Source organism: Physeter macrocephalus, chromosome 7, assembly GCF_002837175.3.
Source record: "Physeter macrocephalus isolate SW-GA chromosome 7, ASM283717v5, whole genome shotgun sequence".
Classification (NCBI taxonomy): Eukaryota; Metazoa; Chordata; class Mammalia; order Artiodactyla; family Physeteridae; genus Physeter; species Physeter macrocephalus.
The window spans coordinates 21,511,150-21,532,686 of NC_041220.1; the positions used below are offsets into that span (position 1 = coordinate 21,511,150).

The following is a 21,537-nucleotide window of genomic DNA, read 5'->3' on the forward strand; positions in this document are numbered from 1 at the left end:
AACAGAAAAAGAAAGCCCCATTATTATTTGTTCCCATTCGATGGTTTTACCAGTTTAATAATCCTTTGTTGTTAATGCTACTGGCTACTGCTGCTATTACAGTTTTTACTAGTACAGATATGTGAACTTCTGCAAGGTGTTTACTTTTTCAGCGCCTCAGTCACCACAAGTGCAAAATGAGGTAAGAAGAGCACTTGTTCACAGGGGTGCAACGAGGTTAAAAGAAGTCAGTGTTTGTAAAACACCAGAACAGTCGTTGGCACATATTAGGCACTCACTACATTTTGGTAGCCTTAATTATAATTATAATTATCATCATCATCGTCATCATCCACTGCCATGCATATCAGTGACTGCTGGATGCCAGGCCTGAACCCGGCATTCAGACTTAGTATTTTATCTCTAGGAATTTGGGGTCAGCATCTCCACGTTTTCAGGTAAAGAAACGGAAATAATTTAACCAAGAAACAACCTAACCAGACTGAAGAACTTTAAAATGACGGAGTGAGGACTGTTCCTGAAATATTTGGCTAAACTTCTGCTGGGCTTGGTGCTGGACGCCTTCTGCTTTCAATACATAAAGCTCTATTCCATCTCAACCCCTCAGAGGACAAATATAGACTGAGAGACAACTGATTGAGATGGGCAGTCCTTGTAAAAGGTCACTAATGTTATTCTATGCTCCCACTTTGTTTTAATATCCAAGAACATGAACCGTTTCTTTAACACTAGTAGGGAATTATTTTGATGCCATTTTCTCCTAATGATAAAAATTGGGTTGGTGTCAGGCTACTTTGCCATGCAAGGAACCATATGGAATAGTTTTAGGGGTATTCTCTTGTAAAAGTAAATTGTAGAACATTTGAAAAATAGAGAATAAGATAAGAATAAAATTATAGTATACCACAGCCCTTCACTAAGAAATAAGTATTGATAATATTTGCCTGGAATTGTAAGTTCGTGTGTACATATGTGAAAGAGCTCACATTTTATGTATGGTTTTATACTGTTCACAGTGGTTTGCATATTGATTCATGATACATTTTCTGATTTTTTTAATGTCAAACAGAGACTTTGCAAAATTTAGATTTTTGGGGGATGTGTAAATTGTTCAGTTCTGCATTTTATGATACTTAAGGATTTATTGGCACTTTGTTTCCAAGACTGTGTTTCTAATTAACCCTAGGACAAATAAGAAGATTCTTCAGCCACAGGTCTTAATGAAATACTAAAATAAACTACCTTGTATTAAGGTAACTTGTAAAGATCCATTTCCTTTTTTTAGTACATAAATCCCATTCAGGGTAGGAATTGTGCTTCATAATCTTTATATTTCTTAAAGTCTGAACAATTGTTTTTTATAATAATCATTAAATGATTTTTAAGTAAGCATATAAAAAGTATAAATGATTAGGGAATTGATATTGAGGCATTTTAAATCAACATTATGGTACTTATGGATAATTGTGGTAAATTATCCTGTTGAATTTCAAAATAGCCGATCTGAAAATCCAAGTGATGAGAGAGAACTATAAAATGTTAGAGTAGTGAGGACCAGGATCATTGAAGGGTAAGGATGATGTCTTGTTAAATATGACTGTCCAGAAGTACTAAGAATTTCCAGTGAAAGAACTGTACCCTCCAACTGTGTCTATATTTTCAAGTATCTCTTGCTGATTTTCAACTTTGCTTACAGGTTTAAGTTATATTAATATATAGGAATTCCTCAAGTTCAAGTGGTAAAATTTTTAAATACTAATATTATCTTACTCTTACAAGCTCAGAGAAAAAATATAAGGGAAAATTCAGTATTTGAATTTTCTCTACACTATATTTAAGTGTATGAAATTAAGCAACCAGATTCAATACCTAAAATAGATTACTAAAATTGTTTAAGAATAAACGTAAAACATTTATTTTCATATTCTTGACATAGCTCTGTGTTTAAAACTTTTATATGATATAGAACTTCAGTTTTTGATGGACAGTATCCTTATACATTTTAATAAGAGAGAAGAAATATAGAAAAAATTGTAATAATTCTTCCCAGTTCTTCATTTTCTAAAACCATCTTTCCTTGTCTAGTAGTTTACATTTTTATAAGAATTTATACATAGATCTTATTATATTATACACTTCCAAATGTCGAATATTAATGAAAGCAGTTCCATCAGGAATTCTCGATGCTTCATTATTTCAGTTCAGAAAAGAGTTTAGAATTCAATCTTGTACAAAATGTTAGCCATAGGTAAAGTAATTGAACGTTAATTTTTTAAACGTTAGCTTTTGTAACCTGGTTAGTGCCTGAGTTCTAGGCTGTTAATTCTCCTAATATGACACCTGGTACATGAGAATTAATAACAGTAAAATAGCAATTTTTATAAAAGTATGAAGTAGAATACTCTTAAAATTGCTTTTACTTAACCACACATTATATTATAAAATCTGCCCCCATCACTATCTATATTACTTTTTATAGTTTTAGATTAACATCATAAACACAATGTTCATTTCAGAATGGTAATCTAAATTTTAGATATGTAATTTCAAATATTGTGTTCTTTGTTTGGAAATAAGTGATTTGGCCCTCATATGACAAACAAAAATCATTTTGGTAAAATAAGACAGATTTTGAGCAAACAAGTTAATGATTTTAGTGAATTGAATTACGCACATGCATTTAGTTCCTTAGTAAATAACATTATAAGCCACTTGGATTTTTTTTTTTCCTCATTAGGAAAGACTAAAATCTTCATTTTCTTTTTTTTAACATCAGCAAAACTTGAGTTGTAATTATCAAGTATGGTACTAGAAATGCTAACAGCATAAAAAAGACTCTACAGCAATTTTCAAACTTGAGTGGACATAAGAATTTCCCCAGTGTTTAGCTGCACAACGGATGATTCTCTCCTGGGTACCAATCCCAGGAAATAATGATTTTATCAAACTCCCAAAGTGGTTCTGAAGCAAGTAGGCCCTTGACCACATGATGAGAAAAGAATGAAGTTGCAATGGGGCAGTGTGGCTGTTATTAAGTGCTGTCATGGAGTTGAGGACTTTTATAGAGGCACCCAGTATTTTGATCACTTGCAGTTGTTTGATCTCTACACAGAACTCATGTTTACTGTGAGCATATGCCCCAGTAGACCTTGGATTGCTTCTGCAAGTGGTAGGAGACACACTTTGCTCTGTCTGCTCTTTCCCTTCTGGTCAAGAATGGTCACAGGAGGATGCAGACATCAGGAAGGGGTGGGGGATTATATGCTTGCTGGTATTGCTTTCAACGAATGAGCAGAAATTCATTCTCTTCTTTGTTTCAGTATGTCCATGTATTTTACTTTTCTAGCCATTTCTAAGATATTTTACAATGCCCACAGAAGAATGGGAATTTTAAGATAAACTTTCCACAGAGGGTTTTGCTAAAGGTATGTTCTTACTCAGTTATTTTCTTATATTGTGACCTCATATGTAATTCTGTACATAATAAAACTGTTGAAAGACATTAATGTCTTTCTGATAAACATTTGCCAGTATAATGAAGTTGCACGATTCCACTAAAGACTGAGGACATGGAGTGTATTTACTGTGTCCTTGGTTTATATACTTCAGTCATAGTGACAAAAACGCATTCATTTTCATGAAAGGAATTCATAAAGAAAATTATAAACTATTTGGTCATTGCTCTCAAGCCATGATTAGCCATGGCTAATTAATCGTGGCTCTTTTTTCCTACCATTGCCACCATCTTGTGTTTGGTAAAGAAGAGGTAGAGATGGGAAGTGAGGAAGACAAAGAAACAAGGGAATGCCAACACAGTTTTCTCCTGCTCAGAACTAGGACAGCAAAATTAGATTTGCCAGTGAAACTGAAGTCAATTCTCTTTTTAATCTGATCGACTGATCATGTCCACTGAAAAGCCCAAGGAAAGGACTGCAGTTTTATTTAATTTTCTCAATAACATTGCCTGCAGTGTGCTTTGATACCCAAACCAGAGTTGGCAGTAGATGATGTGAATTTACTCCCGCCTCTGTGACCTACCATTGGTGTGACCTTGGGCAACTCTCTCAAACTTTCTAACTCGTGTCTTCTCAAGTTTAAAATTTTGTTTTTGACTTAAAATTGAGTTAAAATACTTTTCTTAAAACTGTAACAGTATGAATAGCAAAAAACATATCGTAATATTCATGTGAATGCACTTCGTATATTATTACAATTGAATGGAATTTTAGTGTATGTTATTTTGAAATGTGGCACATTTACAATCAAGTGTTGTTACCTGATTAGTTGCCAGGCTCCCCTGTAGCTGCAATGAAGCCCCTCTGGCTTGGGTCAGCGCATTCTTTCCTGCTCGGGTTCCAGCTGCCAATAACGAAACTGAGTTTGGTGTGAGCAAGACAAGCTTTTATTCAGTGGCTTGAATGGGAATGGAGAAGGGGAGCTCATGCTCTAAAGGCACCTTCTCCCCTTTAGGGAGACGGGAGGGGAGTCAGGGAATTTTAAGGGGTAGGAGGCAGACAGGTCATCAGGGCTTTAGAAAAGGGGCGGAGATTTCCTGGGGGTAGCTGGGGGCCGCTGGGCAGGCACAGGCTTCCAAGTTACTTCCGTGTGTAAACACGGCATCCGTTGTTCCTGGCAGAGCACAGATCCCTCCTTTGGGCAGAGTCTGTAGCGTGGTAATGAAGCAAAGGTAACTTTCACAGACACCTTCAGGTTCCATCTGTGCAGGCACGGCCCTGTGGTCAAGTCAGAGCTGGTTCCGGGCGGTTGACCGCTGTATATCCCTCAGAGCATATATCTCTCAACGGACAGCTGCAAAACATCTCTGCCAAACACCAGGTACTTTTGAAACAAACACAGAGGTAAATCAGGGAAAGTGTCCTTTAGCTCTCAGGGGTTGGTACGGAAACACAGAGATAAATCAAGGCTAGGAAAGCTGTGACTTTCAGCCTGCTTTGCCCACTATATTGAATCTAGCCAGTTCAGTCTGGTTTTGTCACTGGTCTTTGTGGCATCCTGTTGATAAAACACAACTAGACTGTATGGTTAGAAACAGTTTCTGCGCTTGGGGGCTGGGCTGCTTAGCATGGGTGACAAAGCCACTTTTCAGTAAAAAAAAATGTCAGGGACATGTATAGAGGATGGAGGTGGTGATGGAACGATAAATATCCTTCGTCAATGCTTAAGTTGTTACGCAACTGAGAAATAAGACAGCAGAATAAACAGAGGGGAAATCGAATATTGTCTTTATTACTGATAAAATTTGCATTGGCTAATGTGGTGTATATCTAACTTGCTTTTGTATAAGCCACAAAGGATATAAGGATATCACCGCATGGAAAAAAAGTAACTTGTAGTCTCATGTTTCCAAGATATATTTTCTTAATTAGTAACCTAGTTAGGGTTAATGAAATGAGCATATTCTTTTCTACTCTTCTTTTACTCAAAGTAGATCCATAGTTCAGGCCTTTTCTTCAAAGCAAGTGGACTGTTAGAGAGACTGCCCAAGTTCTGCCACCTGGGAGAATTTCCTTTCACCATTCTCTTCCAGGAACGCCCATGGGTTCCAGGGTTGTAATGCAGCAACCATTCACTTTGGCCTAGTGCCAATATATTTTCAGACCCAAGGCACGTAGTATTTGGCTTAGTTTACTATTTGGGGTTTAACAGTTCCAGAGACATATTTTTTCCCTTCCTCCCAAAATATCCTCATTCTCTGTAAGGATTCTGCCATTTGCTATGTATATGTATTGCCACATACATTCCAGGCTTTAAAAACCCACAGGATATCTCTCTATGGGCCCACTGGAACCCTGATTAGATACACCTCCAAGGCAAGAAGTTATGTATCATTACAGCTTAACTTCCATAAATTCCCTTTTACCAATGTGCTATTGGGCATTTTGGGTCCACGAAAATGGTAGTATACATGGCTGCAAGTCTCTGGGGAATGCTTGGGAAAAGATTTGTTGTATACATGTTTAGCAGCACAGAAGAAGAAGAATCCTTTCTCAAAGAGACTTGGTCTTCCCTAAGTTAAAGGGCTCTGAGTCTATAAACCAGATAGGAGGCTGTGAATCTCCACTATTGCACCTTAAGCCAGTTTCTGTGCTCAAACCTAGAATTGTTTTGTTTATAAAGGTAAAATCGAACCTTCATAGGCTATGCAGATATTTCATTCCTAAGGACCCTCAGATCAATTAGTTACCATAACAGATCCCTGCAGTGAAAAACACTTTGATTACTTAAATTGCCTGTAATAATGAAGTGCTGCCATTTATTCTCAACCAATCCAGACTTCATTATTCCCCCACTGACATCAAAAAGTTCAATTTGGAGGTCCAATTCTCATCATTGTCTCCAGGCTACAGAGGACAGACAGTACAGAGCTTCTCGTGATTGAATTTCTTAATGCTTTGTGAAGAGAATGTCAGAATACTCTAGAGCAAGGGTCAGCAAACTATAGCCAACAAGCAGAATCCAGCTGGTGGCATATTTGTGTACAGCCTGTAAGCTAAGAATAGTTTTTACATTTTAAAGAGTTATAAGAAAAGAAAAAGCAGAGGAGGAGAAGAAAAAGAATGAAGAAAAGAAGGAAGGAAGGAAGGAAGAGAGGGAGAAAGAAAGATAAAGAGAGAAAAGGTGACAGAAGAAAGAAAGGAAGGAAGAAAGAAAGAGAGAAAAGGGAGAAAAAAAGAAAGAAAGGGACAAAGAAAGAAAGTGAAGGTATCCTGTGTGGCCCACAAAGCCTGAAGTATTTATTATCTAGCCCTTTACAGAAAAAGTTTGCCTGCTTGACCTCTTTTCACCATCATGGTAGGCAAGTTCTAGCATTGTAATCACATTGATTGTAGGCCATTACAGAGTCCAAGCTTTAATTATACATTCTATCGACTGTTAATGCCACTCAGGTACTTGAGATAACACATTACATTCTGACTCCTGTATGAATATAACCATACTGATGAGTTCAGTTGGATTCAATCCTCTGTTTTGCCTTCCTTGGTCTAATAACTCTTAAAATCCATTCCATACATACTTTCTAGACTCATGCTGATATATATTGGCAAGGCCCTGTAATAATTTCTGTGTTTGAAATAGTTTCTCTAGAATATTCCTTTCACTTACGGGATCTAACTTTAGTTATTGATATTAAAGGCAATCAGTGAGGGATGCTGGCTTGGTTACTGAGAAAAGTTGACATAGCTTGTAAGGCAGTTGCCTCAAGTGAAGTTCCTGAAAACTTTTAATTTTACTTTGTTTTTGTTTATTTGTTTTTACAAGGAGTACAGGTTCACTTGGTTAAAAAAGATCCAGGGACATTTGGAGGGTTTTGCCTGCTACTGGAATTGTAGCGCTGTCTTTGTGCGAATGCATGCTCTCTAGGACAGAGAAGCCAAATACCAACCCCCTCCATATCTGTAATCCTTATTGCCACCACAGACACTCTGTCTCCTAAAACTTTCCCCTCCATTGACACTCCATCCAATTATACCATATGTCATTATGGTGCTTCTGCATGCCATAAATTGCCAGTGTACTATTTTCCCTTGATGAGGCCTTGCTTGTGTTCTCCACAACTATGACAGCAATCCAATTCCAAAATCCATCTTATAGAGTCTGTTTCCTGTGGTCACTCCTAGTACCTGTATTTATTAGGATCCCAGCAAGAAACAGTTCCACCATCAAAGATTTTTAACTGAAAAAATTTAATAAAGTGATTATTTATTAAGATGTGCAGGGCTGAAGAACCCAAAGAGGGATAGTGAAGCATTTGAAGAATAAGCAGGAGTCCTTTACTCTGCCAGTGAGGGAAGGAGAGGAAAGATGGTTGCTAGAGATGCATGAAAATTGGGACCACGGAAGAAAGGCCACGGAAGAGCCACAAAAGAAAATGGCCACTGCTAAAATTAGAATGGGGGAGTGAGTGACAGGACCGATAAATAACCCTATCATTCCTTTCTCTCACCTTCTGGTGTACTGATGGTGCTTTCCATTGGAGTGGGCATGGGAGCCTGGATGATGTACTCCATAGGGAAGAAATCAGTCTGGAGAGATCACAAAAAATATTCAGGTCCTAAGGAGATCATTCTTTTTTTTTTTTTTTTTTTAATATTTTTAAAAATAAATTTATTTATTTTTGGCTGCGTTGGGTCTTCGTTGCTGCATGCGGGCTTTCTCCAGTTGCTGCGAGAGGGGCCCACTCTTCACTGCGGTGTGCGGGCCTCTCATTGCAGTGGCTCCTCTTGTTGCAGAACAGGGGCTCTAGGTGCGCGGGCCTCAGCAGTTGTGGCACGCGAACTCAGCAGCTGTGGCTCGCGGGCTCCAGAGTGCAGGCTCAGCAGTTGTGGTTCACGGGCCTAGTTGCTCCGCGGCATGTGGGATCCTCCCGGACCAGGGCTCGAACCCGTGTCCCCTGCATTGGCAGGTGGATTCCTAACCACTGAGCCACCAGGGAAGTCCCAGGAGATCACTCTTGAGTGTGAATTGGAGAAATGAGAAGCACCTAAGATACTGTGTGAGATGATACTACACCCATATTTAATTGATTCTGATAATGTTTTTTTGTTTTAGGCTAGTCACATTCTCTGAAATCAGAATTCATCTGAAAATTTGTAATATATCATAGTTTATTTGATCACAGTATTCTTTTCTTAGAGGAATATCAAATAATAGGCTGGCTTATGGTCCGTGTTGTCCAATTCGGTAATCTATAGAGTAATGGCAGTAAAAGGAGGGAGAGGGTATGGACGTTGCAGAAATAGAAGTCCATAAATTTGAACTAAGTAAGTTTGAAACATATTAAAACCTCCTTACAGATCTAGTATCTTTTATGTTTATAATTCTTTAAATGAACTATTAACAATTTGTATTAGTGATAAAAATTGATAGAGGTGCGAGCTGAACATTTGTAGTTTATATATGAAGGGGTAGGAGGTCTTTGCAAAATAATCCTGTGACAATTAACACCATGCTTTCTTTACAGAAAAGAAGAAAAACTTCTCTTTCAGGGTTGTTCTGTGAAGCATAGAAGCATTTATTTGCATCTTAAAAGGAAAAAGAAAGGGAAAGGTCTGCATTTGTATAAAAATAATTTTTGCTGGTTGTTGTTCTTCACCATAGCTGAAAAGTGTAATCTTAAAATGTGCTGGTACCTTCCTGTATTTGAAAAGAAGAACTAAGTTAATTAACATATATGTTTATAGAGATTTCCCCTGAAGAAGACCCTGAGAAATGGACATGAGTACAAGCAACTTATTTAAAGATGAGTCCATGAAGCACTAGTGAGAGAATTGGGAATGTGAGACAAGAAAGGGAGAAAAGCCGATAACTGTGTATATTAATAAGCAGAATAATGTGATGAGCAGTTATAATTCAATACCACTGGGAATCCTCTAATTACCGTGTAGAACAAACCTCAGAATTGTCCCACTGAGGGATGGGGAAGCTGACCTGTTTACACCTTGACTTCCATCCCTCATTGTCTGAGGGTTGCCTCCCAGCCCTCCTCCGTGCACTAAATCCCCAGCACTTCTGAGCTGCCAGGAAGGCACACGGGCTGAGGCAGCTCCCTCAGCTCCAGAGAAAGTCCTCAGGCAGCAGAGCAGAGGTTGGAAGTGGTCAGCGTGCTTAATAGCTGAGCATCAAGCTGAAGCTAGTGGGCCAGGAAGATGTGGGTTGTGTATCAGCAGTATCTGCTACACAGAAATATACAGAAAACACCTGGTACTTTTTGCCACTATGAATAAGTGAAATTAATCAACTTTCCTGGAGGAGAAATATGAGTTATAGTGTATTTTGCTACCTTAATACCTTTGGAAAATCCTCAGTTTTGTTCCCCTGTTATACTAGTTAGAGTACAAATTAGAGTATAAGACCAATTCAGTTATACTTACTATATAATTTGAGTAATGATATATATTTGTGTGTGATTAGATCAAGATTAATGGTCATGTTATCACTACTGAGTCCATTATGGCTATAACTCATTTCTTTGTAATTTTGTTTCTTCTGCACTTTGGTTACCAGTTAGAAAAATATAATATTGAAAACGTGCATCATGCCATCTTTCTCCATTATGCACAGACTTGGGTAAGAGATGGGATCTTATTCAAAAAAGAAAATCTGCCATTTTGAGCTGTGCATATATAATAGGAAGGATTTGGATTTATGGCCAGTCTCATTCTTTTGACAATATGTCGTATAATTCATTCCCATAGCAAAAACAGTTATTGATATCAATTATTAATACACATTTTCTTCAAGCTTGGAGATTTGTTCAGTATTTTGTAAGATAAATAAATAAGGCATCATTATGGAATCTGAAAGAACACTTTATAGTAGTTAGATCTATTTTGTTCCTACCATTGTAGTATAAGCTGTCCTTTATGTTGCTAGACTTGAGATTTACATTTTAAATAATTTATTTGCAGACCTTAATGGCATCTTCAATAGCAATTTCCCTTTATCTTGATGACGCTTTCCAGGAATGAACATTTTGTGCTTCTATATTTCAGGTTCATCCTTTATTGTTTCATTTCACAGCCTATAAAATCTGGCCAGCATTAATGACAGTAACCCTCCTTAAACAAGCAGAATAATGATTTAGGTTTGATTTAGTTTAAGTGTATAAAACAAAGTGCATTGCAAGGCCAGTAGGCTCCTCTTGAGAAATCATAGAGAACTATTGTTGCGTCTACAATGTAAATGTTACTCAAGGACAAGCTATTTTCTAGAGTAAGGCCCCTTTGTTAACTTTTTGTATTTTTACTCAACATGGTTTCGTACAAAAAGTTGGAAGGAAACATAAAGACCAATTACTATCTTCGTAACCGTGACAAGTTAATCAATGTGATCATCAGTAAAATAAAAATAACAAGGCCAACTCCGTACAGTTTTATGAATATTAAATGAAGTAATGCATGTTAAATGCTGAGGAACATACCTGGTACATGGAACATCTCCATAAATAATATCTGAGAAAATTTAAGAGTAAAAGCCTGAGATCATTTAATCCATAGAAAAGAAAGGGCTAACATTTAATGCTAGTCTTAGTTTCTGAAAGCTGTCAAACAGAGTCTACTAAGTACAAGTCAAATATAAATTTTAAAGGAAGGCACAATTTCAGCACAAGAAAAAATGGCCATAGAGTATGCGAGAGACTTCCTGTCTAATTTTCTTGGGAAGTTTTGAAAGATAGGTTATGATTGTCTTTAGAATTGATTTCCTATGGTTGTCTTCCTATGGTAGTGTGATATCCAACCATATAATGTGGCAGTATTCATTCTGTACTTCAGTACATCCTCATAGCCTAGTGTATAATTTTATTGATTTAAGTTTTAGAGTCAGGAAGGAAGTTCTGTGAGTTCTTCATAGACAAGGATACTCTTGGAGTATATGGTTTATTTCCTCTTTTTTCCTTGTTGGGAAACCAGAGTCCTAGTGAGCTTTCACATACTTTGCATGCTTGATATTAACTCATAGGCTGCTTCATAGAGACTAATCTAGTTCATATCACTGCAAAGAATCTATTTTAATCTTTTAGATAATGTTACTGTGTCCTCTACTGTTAAAGGTTAAAAGTACAGACTGTAGGGTCAGACTGCCTGCCTTGGAGTCCTAATTCCGGTACTGATTCAGTTTTCCCATCTGTAAAATAAGAGTAACATTAGTACCTTAAAAGGGTAAATTTTGAGAATTAAGTGAAATAATATGTATAAAACAACAAGAGTCCTAGTTTATTTTAAGCACTCAATAGTTTATTCTTAGTTTTATATTCACCCTAATTATTTTATAACTAAACAGCAGCTTACTCTGGCTATATGTAATATAAGGGAAACTCTTCCTCCACTGTTCCTCAAACATAAAAATACTGAATTATGACACTGTGTTTGTGTTTGTTCAGTAACTATTTATTTAGCATTGAGGCTAAGCGAAACACTACATAGAGAATAGCAGAAATATGCTGATGATTCCTACACAACTTGTGTATGATTCCCATGTGTTTTCCGCCAGATATTTTTTCTCATTCTGTATATGTAAATCTATTTTTAAATTTTTGTTGAAATTCTGTTCAAAAAATTGTGCTAGGCATTGTGTAGGAATCAGTGAGTTGAAAGAGGAGGCATCTTCCTTGGGGATACTATTTATATCATGAGAAAAGATATAGATAATTCAATAAAAATGCAAAAGCTCTCAAAATCATTGTGGTGTTAATTGCTACATCAGTGGTATAGAAAATACATGCTCTATATCCAGAGTGAGAAAGATAAGTGTGGGATATAAGAGTTTTGGTGTTTTGTTCTTTGTACTCATGATAATACCTTACAAACTAAATTTTTAAGAATGATTACTTTGTTTTATACAGTAATACAATTTTACAACAAAAATATAAGCTATATGGAAGAGTAAGAAAATCATACCTCTCTCAAAATTTTATCTCTCACATACAACTGTTGCTAAGTCAATGGAACTATGGTGTATTTTGAGTAGATGGGCAGGATTATTTAAAAGTGAGAAATACTCTATGTGCTCTTTTTAAAATAAAATAACTTATTTTAAAGTAATGTAAAGTAAAACCAAAGGACATTCATTTTCACATAAAATTTTTTTTACTCGGAATACTTTCCAAGTTTATTATTGCTTAAGAAAAATGATGATACAAAAAATAGTAGAAGAATTGAGTCACTTTTTATTCAAATTTAGGCAGTGTTAAATAGCTGAATTCTATGAAAGATGATGTTAGTGTTTTATACTTTCTCCTCCACAAATACTGTTTTCCCATTCTATGGATACTTTCATTTCATCAAGATTTTTAACATTTGCATTTTGTAGTGCCATCATAATCCCCTTGATACTTAGTCTTTGATCCATATGTATATGCATTCAACTTAGCATGTGTTCTTTTTTCCAAAGTTTTTACATTTTCATTTTGCTTACTTTGGTTCTTCTATTTGTTGACTGGGTTTTTTTCTTTATTTAAATTTTGATTATAGTTACACAGGCATATTGAACAATGATAAAACACCTATAATGAAAAGCAGCAGTTCTCTGCACTCCCCCTCCTCAAACACAATTCCATTCCCTGTGGGAACCTTAAGAACCTCATTATTTCAAATTTTGTTGTTGTTGTTGTTCTATTCCATGTTTCTAAAAGATACATTTATACTACTATTTCTTGATTTACTAATTCTAACTATTACCTCTTGTTTTCTGTAATATCCTGGACAAGGATTTCAATCTATTAGTCTATCAGACTCTTTCCTTATTCTCTAGTATATTTAAATCTCAACTTGTAGTTAAATCATTAGGCATATTTTACATTATTATGATTGTCTTAGTCCATTTAGGCTGCTTTAAGAGGATACCATAGACTTGGTGGCCTAAACAATAAAATATTTATTTCTCACAGTTCTGGAAGCTGAGGTCACGGTGCCAGCAGGTCAAATTCTGGTGAGGTCCCTCTTCTGGGTTGCAGATTGCTAACTCCTTTCTGTGACCTCACGTGGCAGGAAGTGCAAGGGACCTCTCTGGAGCCTTTTTTATAGGGGCACTAATTCCATTCACAAGGGCTCCACCTTCATGACCTCATGACCTCCCACTGGCCCACCTCCTAATACCATCACACTGGAGGTTACGATTTCAACATATGGAATTTGGGGGAGGACATAAATATCCAGTCCATACAATGATTATGTACACATTTACACTGTTGATCCAAATAGTATATAATGATCCTGCTTTCTTTTTTGTTTTGTTTTGCTTTGTTTTTCTGCAATTAATTTTTCTTCTTTCTTTTGTATTTTACATGTAAAAGATTATAATGTACCTATCTTTAATTTTTTTCAAAACGTCCAGTCAGAACTGTCAAACGTCTGTTAGCATTTTTTCTCAAATTTTCAAATATATCATACAATCTTACGATTGTTTTATTTTCTTTGGATCTCCCTCCCAAAATGCTCCGTTCATCTATTATAAGTCCCTATGCCTCTTGAATAGCTACCATCCTGAAACTTCCTTTTTTCTTTCGATATTTTAATTTACTTTTTAATTGCCATATAATTTACATGCACAATCTAAGATATACAGATGAACAGATTTTTATATATGTATACTTTGTGTAACAACCACTCAGATCAAGATATAGAACATTTTCAGAACCTCAGCAGGCTCCCTTTTATCTGCTTCCATTCATTAATCCCACTCCCAAATATTCTGATCTGTATCACCATGAATTTTTTTTTCTATTTTTGAACTTTTAATAAATACAATCCTTCAGTATATACTTTTTCTTCTTTCAGTCAACATTACATCTTTGGATTCATCCATGTTGCATGTAGCAGTGGTTCATTCTTTTTTATTGCTGTGCAATATTCTGTAGTATGAATACACTATAAAATTATTTTTGTAAGAGCTGTTTTATTATTTATTATAATATGCCTTTGAAATTGCTCTGAAAAAATCTACCAACCTAATATTTTTCTCCTCTTGAATGACTTGCTTTTTTTTTCCTAGATATATGAAGAGGTTTTATAATAATCGTTAAACCAAGTGAAATTTAATCAAGATGTTTTCTCTAACAATTTTTCCATCGAATTGGTTCATTTTTCTTCCATATTTTAAGGATTTTTAAAATTGTATTTTAAAACTCTTAGTGCATCTTTTATACTCTTCTACTTCAGGTTTTTGGATTATCTTTATATTGAATCTTTTCCTTTTTTGGCTCTTACCCATATATATCAGATTTTTCACCAATTGCTTTAATTTTGTTCTTTTTGTGTTTACTGTGAAAATATGAAGCTTTATTTTGAGGCCAGAAATGAAAATATTATCTGTGTCTAATCTAGTCATTGCTTTTTCTAATTTATTATCTGGTCAATGGTATTGCTTTGGCTCTCAACTTGTCTTTTTATCTGTTTGTTATACCCTTTCAAATGATTCTTTTAAAAATATCAAATCAATATGTCTTTAAACTTTGGTTTTATTTAATTAGTGGTTTTGTAATACTGTGAGGGACTTTTCTTGTGTTTTTTTTCCCAGCTTATGATTTCTGCTAGTCTTTTCATGCTGTGTTACTTTCATTATTATGACGATCGTATTAATATTGTTAATTTTGTTGTCATCATCTCTTTCAATAATATGAATTTGTATTGCTAATCCTTTCATCTTGCTCATGATTCTCTTAGCTCAGTCTAGGCTTTCTATTTGCTTAATACTGTGTGGGTAAATTATTCCGTAAATTCCCCTCCCTAATTGCTACTTTTTATTTTCCCTCCAAGCTATAGTTTGAGAGACAAAATCTACATTCTAGTCAGTTGTTGTGGCCTGAAAGAAAAGAGGAGGAGAAGAAGATCTGTCAGTGTGACTCTCAAGTTGGAGGTGGTGGATTGTAGTCTCTAATGAGACCCTGTCTGCAAGGCTCCTCTCCAATGCCCAGGGATGCTCTTGAGTTCCTGTACAATTTGACTGGCTTTACTGACTCAGCTTTGAGCCTTGGCTTGTTTAGGATTCAGCCTTCCTGCTTCTGCAGACACCCCCGATCAGTTTCCAGCTGGGGAAGAGATTCATGACCACCCTGGTGGTTTTGGTGGTTTAAAAGTTTTTTCATCAGTGCTGGTTTAGGGTGTGAGATAGGTTTAGGATTAGTACTGCCTCACCAGAACCTCCGATTTATTTCATCAACAACAACTTTTTAGTTTATGGCATGAGAGAATACCCCCTTTATTTGGTTTTTGCTATTGAATTTTTTTCTTTTAAAAAATGTTTATTTTGTTGGTTTTCTGGGCATGGAGTTATGTAATCTGTCTTGATGTACCCACCTTTACCTGGAAGAAGGATTTTTAAAGTCCTTTAATGTAAATTGTCTTATTTCTTCTCAGAATAATCCGATTCATTAGGTAGGGCTTATTTTTTTTTTAAACCTTCATTTAGTTGGTGAAGAAACCGTGGCTGAAAGGAATTAAGTACCATAATCTAGGTAAAATTTTGTGGTTACTGGCAGAGCAATGCCTAGTAGCCCAGCATCCCTAATCCCACAGAATATTCTTTCCATTCTATCTCAAGGCCTCTCATTTATTTCTGTTGGGCTTCCTAGATTAACATTTGTACAGTGAGTATAGTGTACCCTTGCACAGAGCATGAACTCTGTGTTGCATCTGAAGGATTACTTTACTCCCATAGGATTCTGATGGGGATAATATGAATTATATTATTGGTCTCTGGTATAAGCAAATTAATATATTCCCTAAAGAGTACATTTAATTCTTTGAAAAATAATAATATAACCTGCTGTTAGCATGTCAAATATAAGAAAATTAATTTATTATTTTCTCCTTTCCAGAAAATGCAAAAGACATCATCATGATATATGAAGAAGATGCTGAAGAATGGGCTCTGTACTTGAGAGAAATTTTTTCACATGTTGTGAAAAGGGAAGCAATCCTGTTATATCACTTGGAGAATTATTTTCTTCGGGATTTGGAATTGCTAAGTTTAAACTCTTACAAGTGTAAACTTTTGATATTATCAAATAGCCTGCTTCAAAACCTATCTTCAAAGAAATGTCAGTTTCTAGAAAACGTACTGCATTCACCGGAAAGTGTGGTTACTCTGCTGTGTGGGATGAAGAGTTCAGATCATCTTTACAAATTATTAAATATCTCTGGAGGCAGATGGGAGATCTCAACTGAGCAGGAGCCTGAAGACTACATCTCTGTAATCAAGAGTATCATATTCAGAGGTAGTGTTGCCAAACCTTATTTGTTTGTTTTTATTTACTTATTTTTATAATGACAAATCTGAAGTTTTTTTGAATCAATGAATATCTGATATTGGGATTTAAAAAAAGAAAAATGAAAGCCAGCGTTATTTAATGGTATGTTACACTTTCCTCAAAATGCATGGAGGGTCTTAATTTTTAGCTTTATTCCCGTCAAGGCTTATCAGTTGTTCAAAAACTGGTTTAAAATTATATTTCTTAGGGCAGCCTGTATGATATCATACTTGGTAGAACAAATATCGTATGCTAGGTTACGTGTCAGTTTGGTTCTGGAAGCTGATTTCTTAGTTAAGTAGTGAGGCTTGAGTTAATGTTGTCTACCCTAGTATTGGTACCAGTCAGTAGCAGTCCAAGGTTTGAAGGTCTGAGTTATTATAGAACTGTAGAATTTCCCTTGTGCTGATAATTGTATGATATCATTACTGTGGTATGATATACTCTTATTTTCATTAAATTTAAATAACAAATTTAGTTTTAATCATTGAAGCATTGGGTTAAAGGGCAGAACACAGGGACCTGTTCATTAATTAATTACAGTTTCATGTAATAGTCAAAACTCTGAAGCTTCCTAGTGTTAAAGCTTGTCCCTCCCCCCAGGGCTTCGGCCTTGGTGTGGGAGGGGTGCTGTGCTCAGCTGCTTGCCTGGTTTTCTCACCTTGCCTCTTGCCTTTAACTTCCAGTGTTCCAGCTATGGTTTCCTCTCCCACAGAAAAGGGGTGGGGTTCTTATCTTCTCCTGGCCACATCACATATTAAGTGCTGGCTCTTTTTCTTGGAGCATATTTCTGGGCTCTGTGGAGATCCCCTCATTCCCTGGGGGTGTCTCACCTGCAGTTCCTTAATGAGACAAATGTTTCCTCTCCTCTAAGCTCCTAGTTGTGGTGGTCCACCCCATATAGTCTTAATATTAATTTCTACAGCTTCTTCATATGTCTCTTTTGGTCAAAATCACTGAGCTGTCTCCCTGCTGGCCCTTTCTCACACCTGGCCTACATCTGTCTGTAAAATCATTCGTTTTTCTTCTGCCGTGACAAACTCTGGGCACACGAGCCATTCCCAATAGAGCCACCACCATCCTGCCCTCAGAGCAGCAATGCACCACAGCCTCTTGCCTTTAGTCATTTCCAAGCATGGGTCTAGCACGAGTCTTGGTGTCCTGTAAAGCCAGAGAACACCTGTCAGTCCCAAAGGCTCTGCTGGAAACCCTTGTCCCTCTACTTGAGGATGATGATATCCCTCAGTCTTCCCTGTGGAGGATGGTGGGACTCACAGCACATCAGCAACTCTCTTTAAAAAATCCTCTCCCTATTCTCCAGCATTCCAGCCTCTTCAAATTCAATACTTCTTAAGCCTTGTTTTGGTTCTCTATTGTTGCATAACAAGTTACCTTAAACTTTAGCAACTTCAGACAATGATGCTATCACAGTGTCTGTGGCTGAGGAATCTAGGAGCAGCTTAGCTGGGAGGTTCTGGATCAGGGTATCTCCAGAGGTTGTAGTCAAGCTGTCTGGAGCTATAATCCCCTGAAGCTTCCAGTGTTCACTTGGGGAGGATTTGCTTCCAACAGGAGCTTACATTGTTGTCAAGTTTGTTATTGTTTTTTAACCAACTCTTGGATGAAAGTCACCTCTAGTAGATTCCTGAGGAAAAGCAATGTTTCTGAAATCTTGCATCTTCCAAAGTGTTTGTCTCTTGTCTTATACTTGAAGTGCAGTTTGAACATGTTGCTCTTCTTTCTTCTAGCATTGTAGAATTTAGGGAATTCTTATTTGCCTGGCAGACGAAAGGATTCTTCATTTATATGTGAAGTCTAGTGACTTCACTGGAGTGTTATCCTTGTGCTGACTGTTCGGGACCGTTTTGCCCAGGGATGTGGTTACTTTTTGTCTTTATTTTCCTTTCTTTTGGGGGGATCTTTTCCCCAAGATGTAGATACAATATTCTTTTATTTCAGGAAAAATTTCTTGACTCATATCATTAAATGTTTGCTCTATCTTATTATTATGGTTTTCTTTTTCAGGGATTCCTTTTATATGTATGTTGGATTTATTTTTGTCTGTAATATACTCTACAATTTCTCTCTAATTCTTTTTGATTCTTTATCAATATCCATTTACTTAGCTTGTATTTATCATTTCAATCCTTGCTACTTTCTTGTGCTTTCAGTATTCTCTCTTCCCCTGTATCATTTCAAATTTCTCCTTCATTTTTATGTTGTTTTTACTTTTTTTGTTGTAGCATTTGGTTGAGCCCTGGAAGCTTACAATGCATTTCTTGTTCTTATCTTACCAACCTCACCTTGACACCCTGTATTTCTGCACTACATCATTACTTCAAAAAGGTGATTGCAATTCATTACATTTTAAAAATTCACGGTTAAACGTTTGGTCACAATTTTCCACTTCTTTTATGGCAATATGTTTTTAGTATGTGATTCTTTATGTGTAATTGTTTTTCTCTCTTTCTCTCTCGTAGCATCTTTATATAGATCCTGTGCTGGTCCAGTTTTTCTTTTGTATCACTGAACAAAGTGAGTTTTTCTTGGTCTAGCTAAGGGAGATAGAAAATGTGGGTTTTGTTGTTTGTTCTTTTTTTCCTCCCCCCCACAATGAAAGACTTTACTTCTCTGTTTGTTTTCACACATATAGACTACTTTCTACACATATGTCTTTTCTATATAGTTCCTCATTTAGCCTCACTTTTTCTGCTTTTTGGAACCAGACCACTTCCATAGATGCTTCTACCTGAAACTAACTGCATCATGTCTACAATATAAAAAGGCATGGCCCCTAGCCTTATTGAAAGCTATGTTTGTTAGTGCTTTTTGAAATCTGATTTTGGAACCATTCTTTTGACCTGGAGGTCTAAGAGTTCACTGTTTACCATTTTCAATAAATAGGACATTTGCATAATTGTTTCTCATTCCCTATGTTTTGGGATGATTTGCAGGAATAAAAAAGGGGAAATGTTGACTCTACACTATAATTTTCAAACTGGCAGTCATCTAGTTTCCAATCATCTCTGTTATTTTTTATTTTTGTTTAGTATTCCACAAGTACTTTGAGTTAGTTTTTTTGGTTACAAACGAAAAATGTTACAGTTGGAAATTATAGACAATTTATTACAGTAAAATGCATATAAGATACAAGTAATTTCATGTTAATTGTCTCCCCTGAAACAGAGGAGCACTAAAAATTTGTGGCAAAATTTTGAGTGATTCTCCACCCCCATCATTTTTATTTCCTTGAATAATTCAAATTTTATTGGCCATTTAAATTATGATATCACTATTGTGTAAAAATATTGAAGAAATACATTTTGTCTTCAAATTGTATTCCTATTGATATTTGATAGGAGAAAATCTTATACTTTATGAACAACATAGGACTACTTATGAAGACACTATTAGCTCTCATCTTCCCATATTCAATTTTTAGACTCTGATTTCTTATAATAACTTAGATGCACCTACAAAATAGAAAATATAACAGTGTTGTGTGGAAAAAAATTCAAAGATGATAAATTTTTCTGAGCTACAAGCATGCAACCAAAATGTAGACCTATAAGCAATTTGTAAACCATGCATAAAATAACTTTTATATATGGGTTGTGTCCCTTGACAAAATTGGTGTTAATTGCTGTGGTCTATGCAATAATAATTTGTTTTCATAAGCAGCTTGAATGTTGTGCCACATTACTTTATGTTTCATATTGCCATTTGTGTTGAATACATTAAGTCTGGGTTTTTAAAAAAAATGGGTGAATTAGTATGAAAGATGTGAAATTCAATTTTACTGTCCTTTTTCTACTTCCCCTCTATCCCACAGAGAAATTATTCAAGGAAGAAAGGAAACTTATTCAGGAGCATTATATGATAAAGAGAATAATAAGAATGCCAGAAAAGTCATGGAAATAATTAAATGTTCTAATATATTCACATAAGAAAGACAAATCAGAGGAAATTTTATAAAACTTAATGAAAGAGAAAGATATTTTATAATTAATCAAGGCTCTAGGAAACTTTTTAGTGTTAAAAAATATGAAAAAGTTACAGTAATTCATGTTTAATATGATTATTTTATTTCCTTTGAAGGAATGAAGCTAAATTTCTGTCTCCTTAATTCGCAGATTGGGAATAATACTAACCTGTATATGCTTTCACCTTTCTGTGTGTAGAATGGGCAGTTTGACCATATTTCTTCCCTTTTTTTGTCTTCTATTTATTTCTTTAATTTTGGATCTTTACCTTGTTTTCTCCTTCTAACCTTTTCACATGTATAGGTTTCATACAGCATAGTTTATATGTAATATAAACTAATCTGATCTCAAATGTATATAAAATCAGCTAACATTTCTGAGTGTTGCCATTGTGTATTTTGATGTTTATAAATCCTTCCCTTAAAAACAATGTGTACCAGTTCCTGTGATCCCAGCACATCTACTGGGTCTCCTTCCTCTCTTTCTCCTGCTTTCTTCTTATATCTTTTGCCATTGGACCCTTTCAAGCTCTCTGGTTTATTCTCAACAGTTAACTCAGCTCTCTCCAAGCTTTATTTTATCATATTTTATATTTATATGAAAATATAGTATTCATATTTGTCATACTTTCTTCATTGTCAAATTGTAGATGCAATGGTGGTGGGAAAGCTGCTAATACTTCCATGAAAAACTTTAACATTTTAATTTTGTTTTCGTATTATCAAACTAAGACTTTGACATTTTTAACTTCATTAAACCTAAAATAAGAATCCTTAAATTAAGAAC

The 21,537-nt window shown here is 35.7% G+C and overlaps 1 protein-coding gene across 4 annotated transcripts in view; it reads left to right on the plus strand.

The window, feature by feature from the left end:
- BANK1 (B cell scaffold protein with ankyrin repeats 1) overlaps positions 1-21,537 on the plus strand; it is a 319,375-nt gene that overhangs the window by 18,591 nt on the left and 279,247 nt on the right. For all 4 annotated transcript variants that reach the window (XM_028491690.1, XM_028491692.1, XM_028491691.1 and 1 more), the window contains exon 2: positions 16,337-16,735. In XM_028491690.1, coding sequence (XP_028347491.1) covers positions 16,337-16,735 — 399 coding nt within the window. The remainder of the gene's footprint in view (positions 1-16,336; positions 16,736-21,537) is intronic.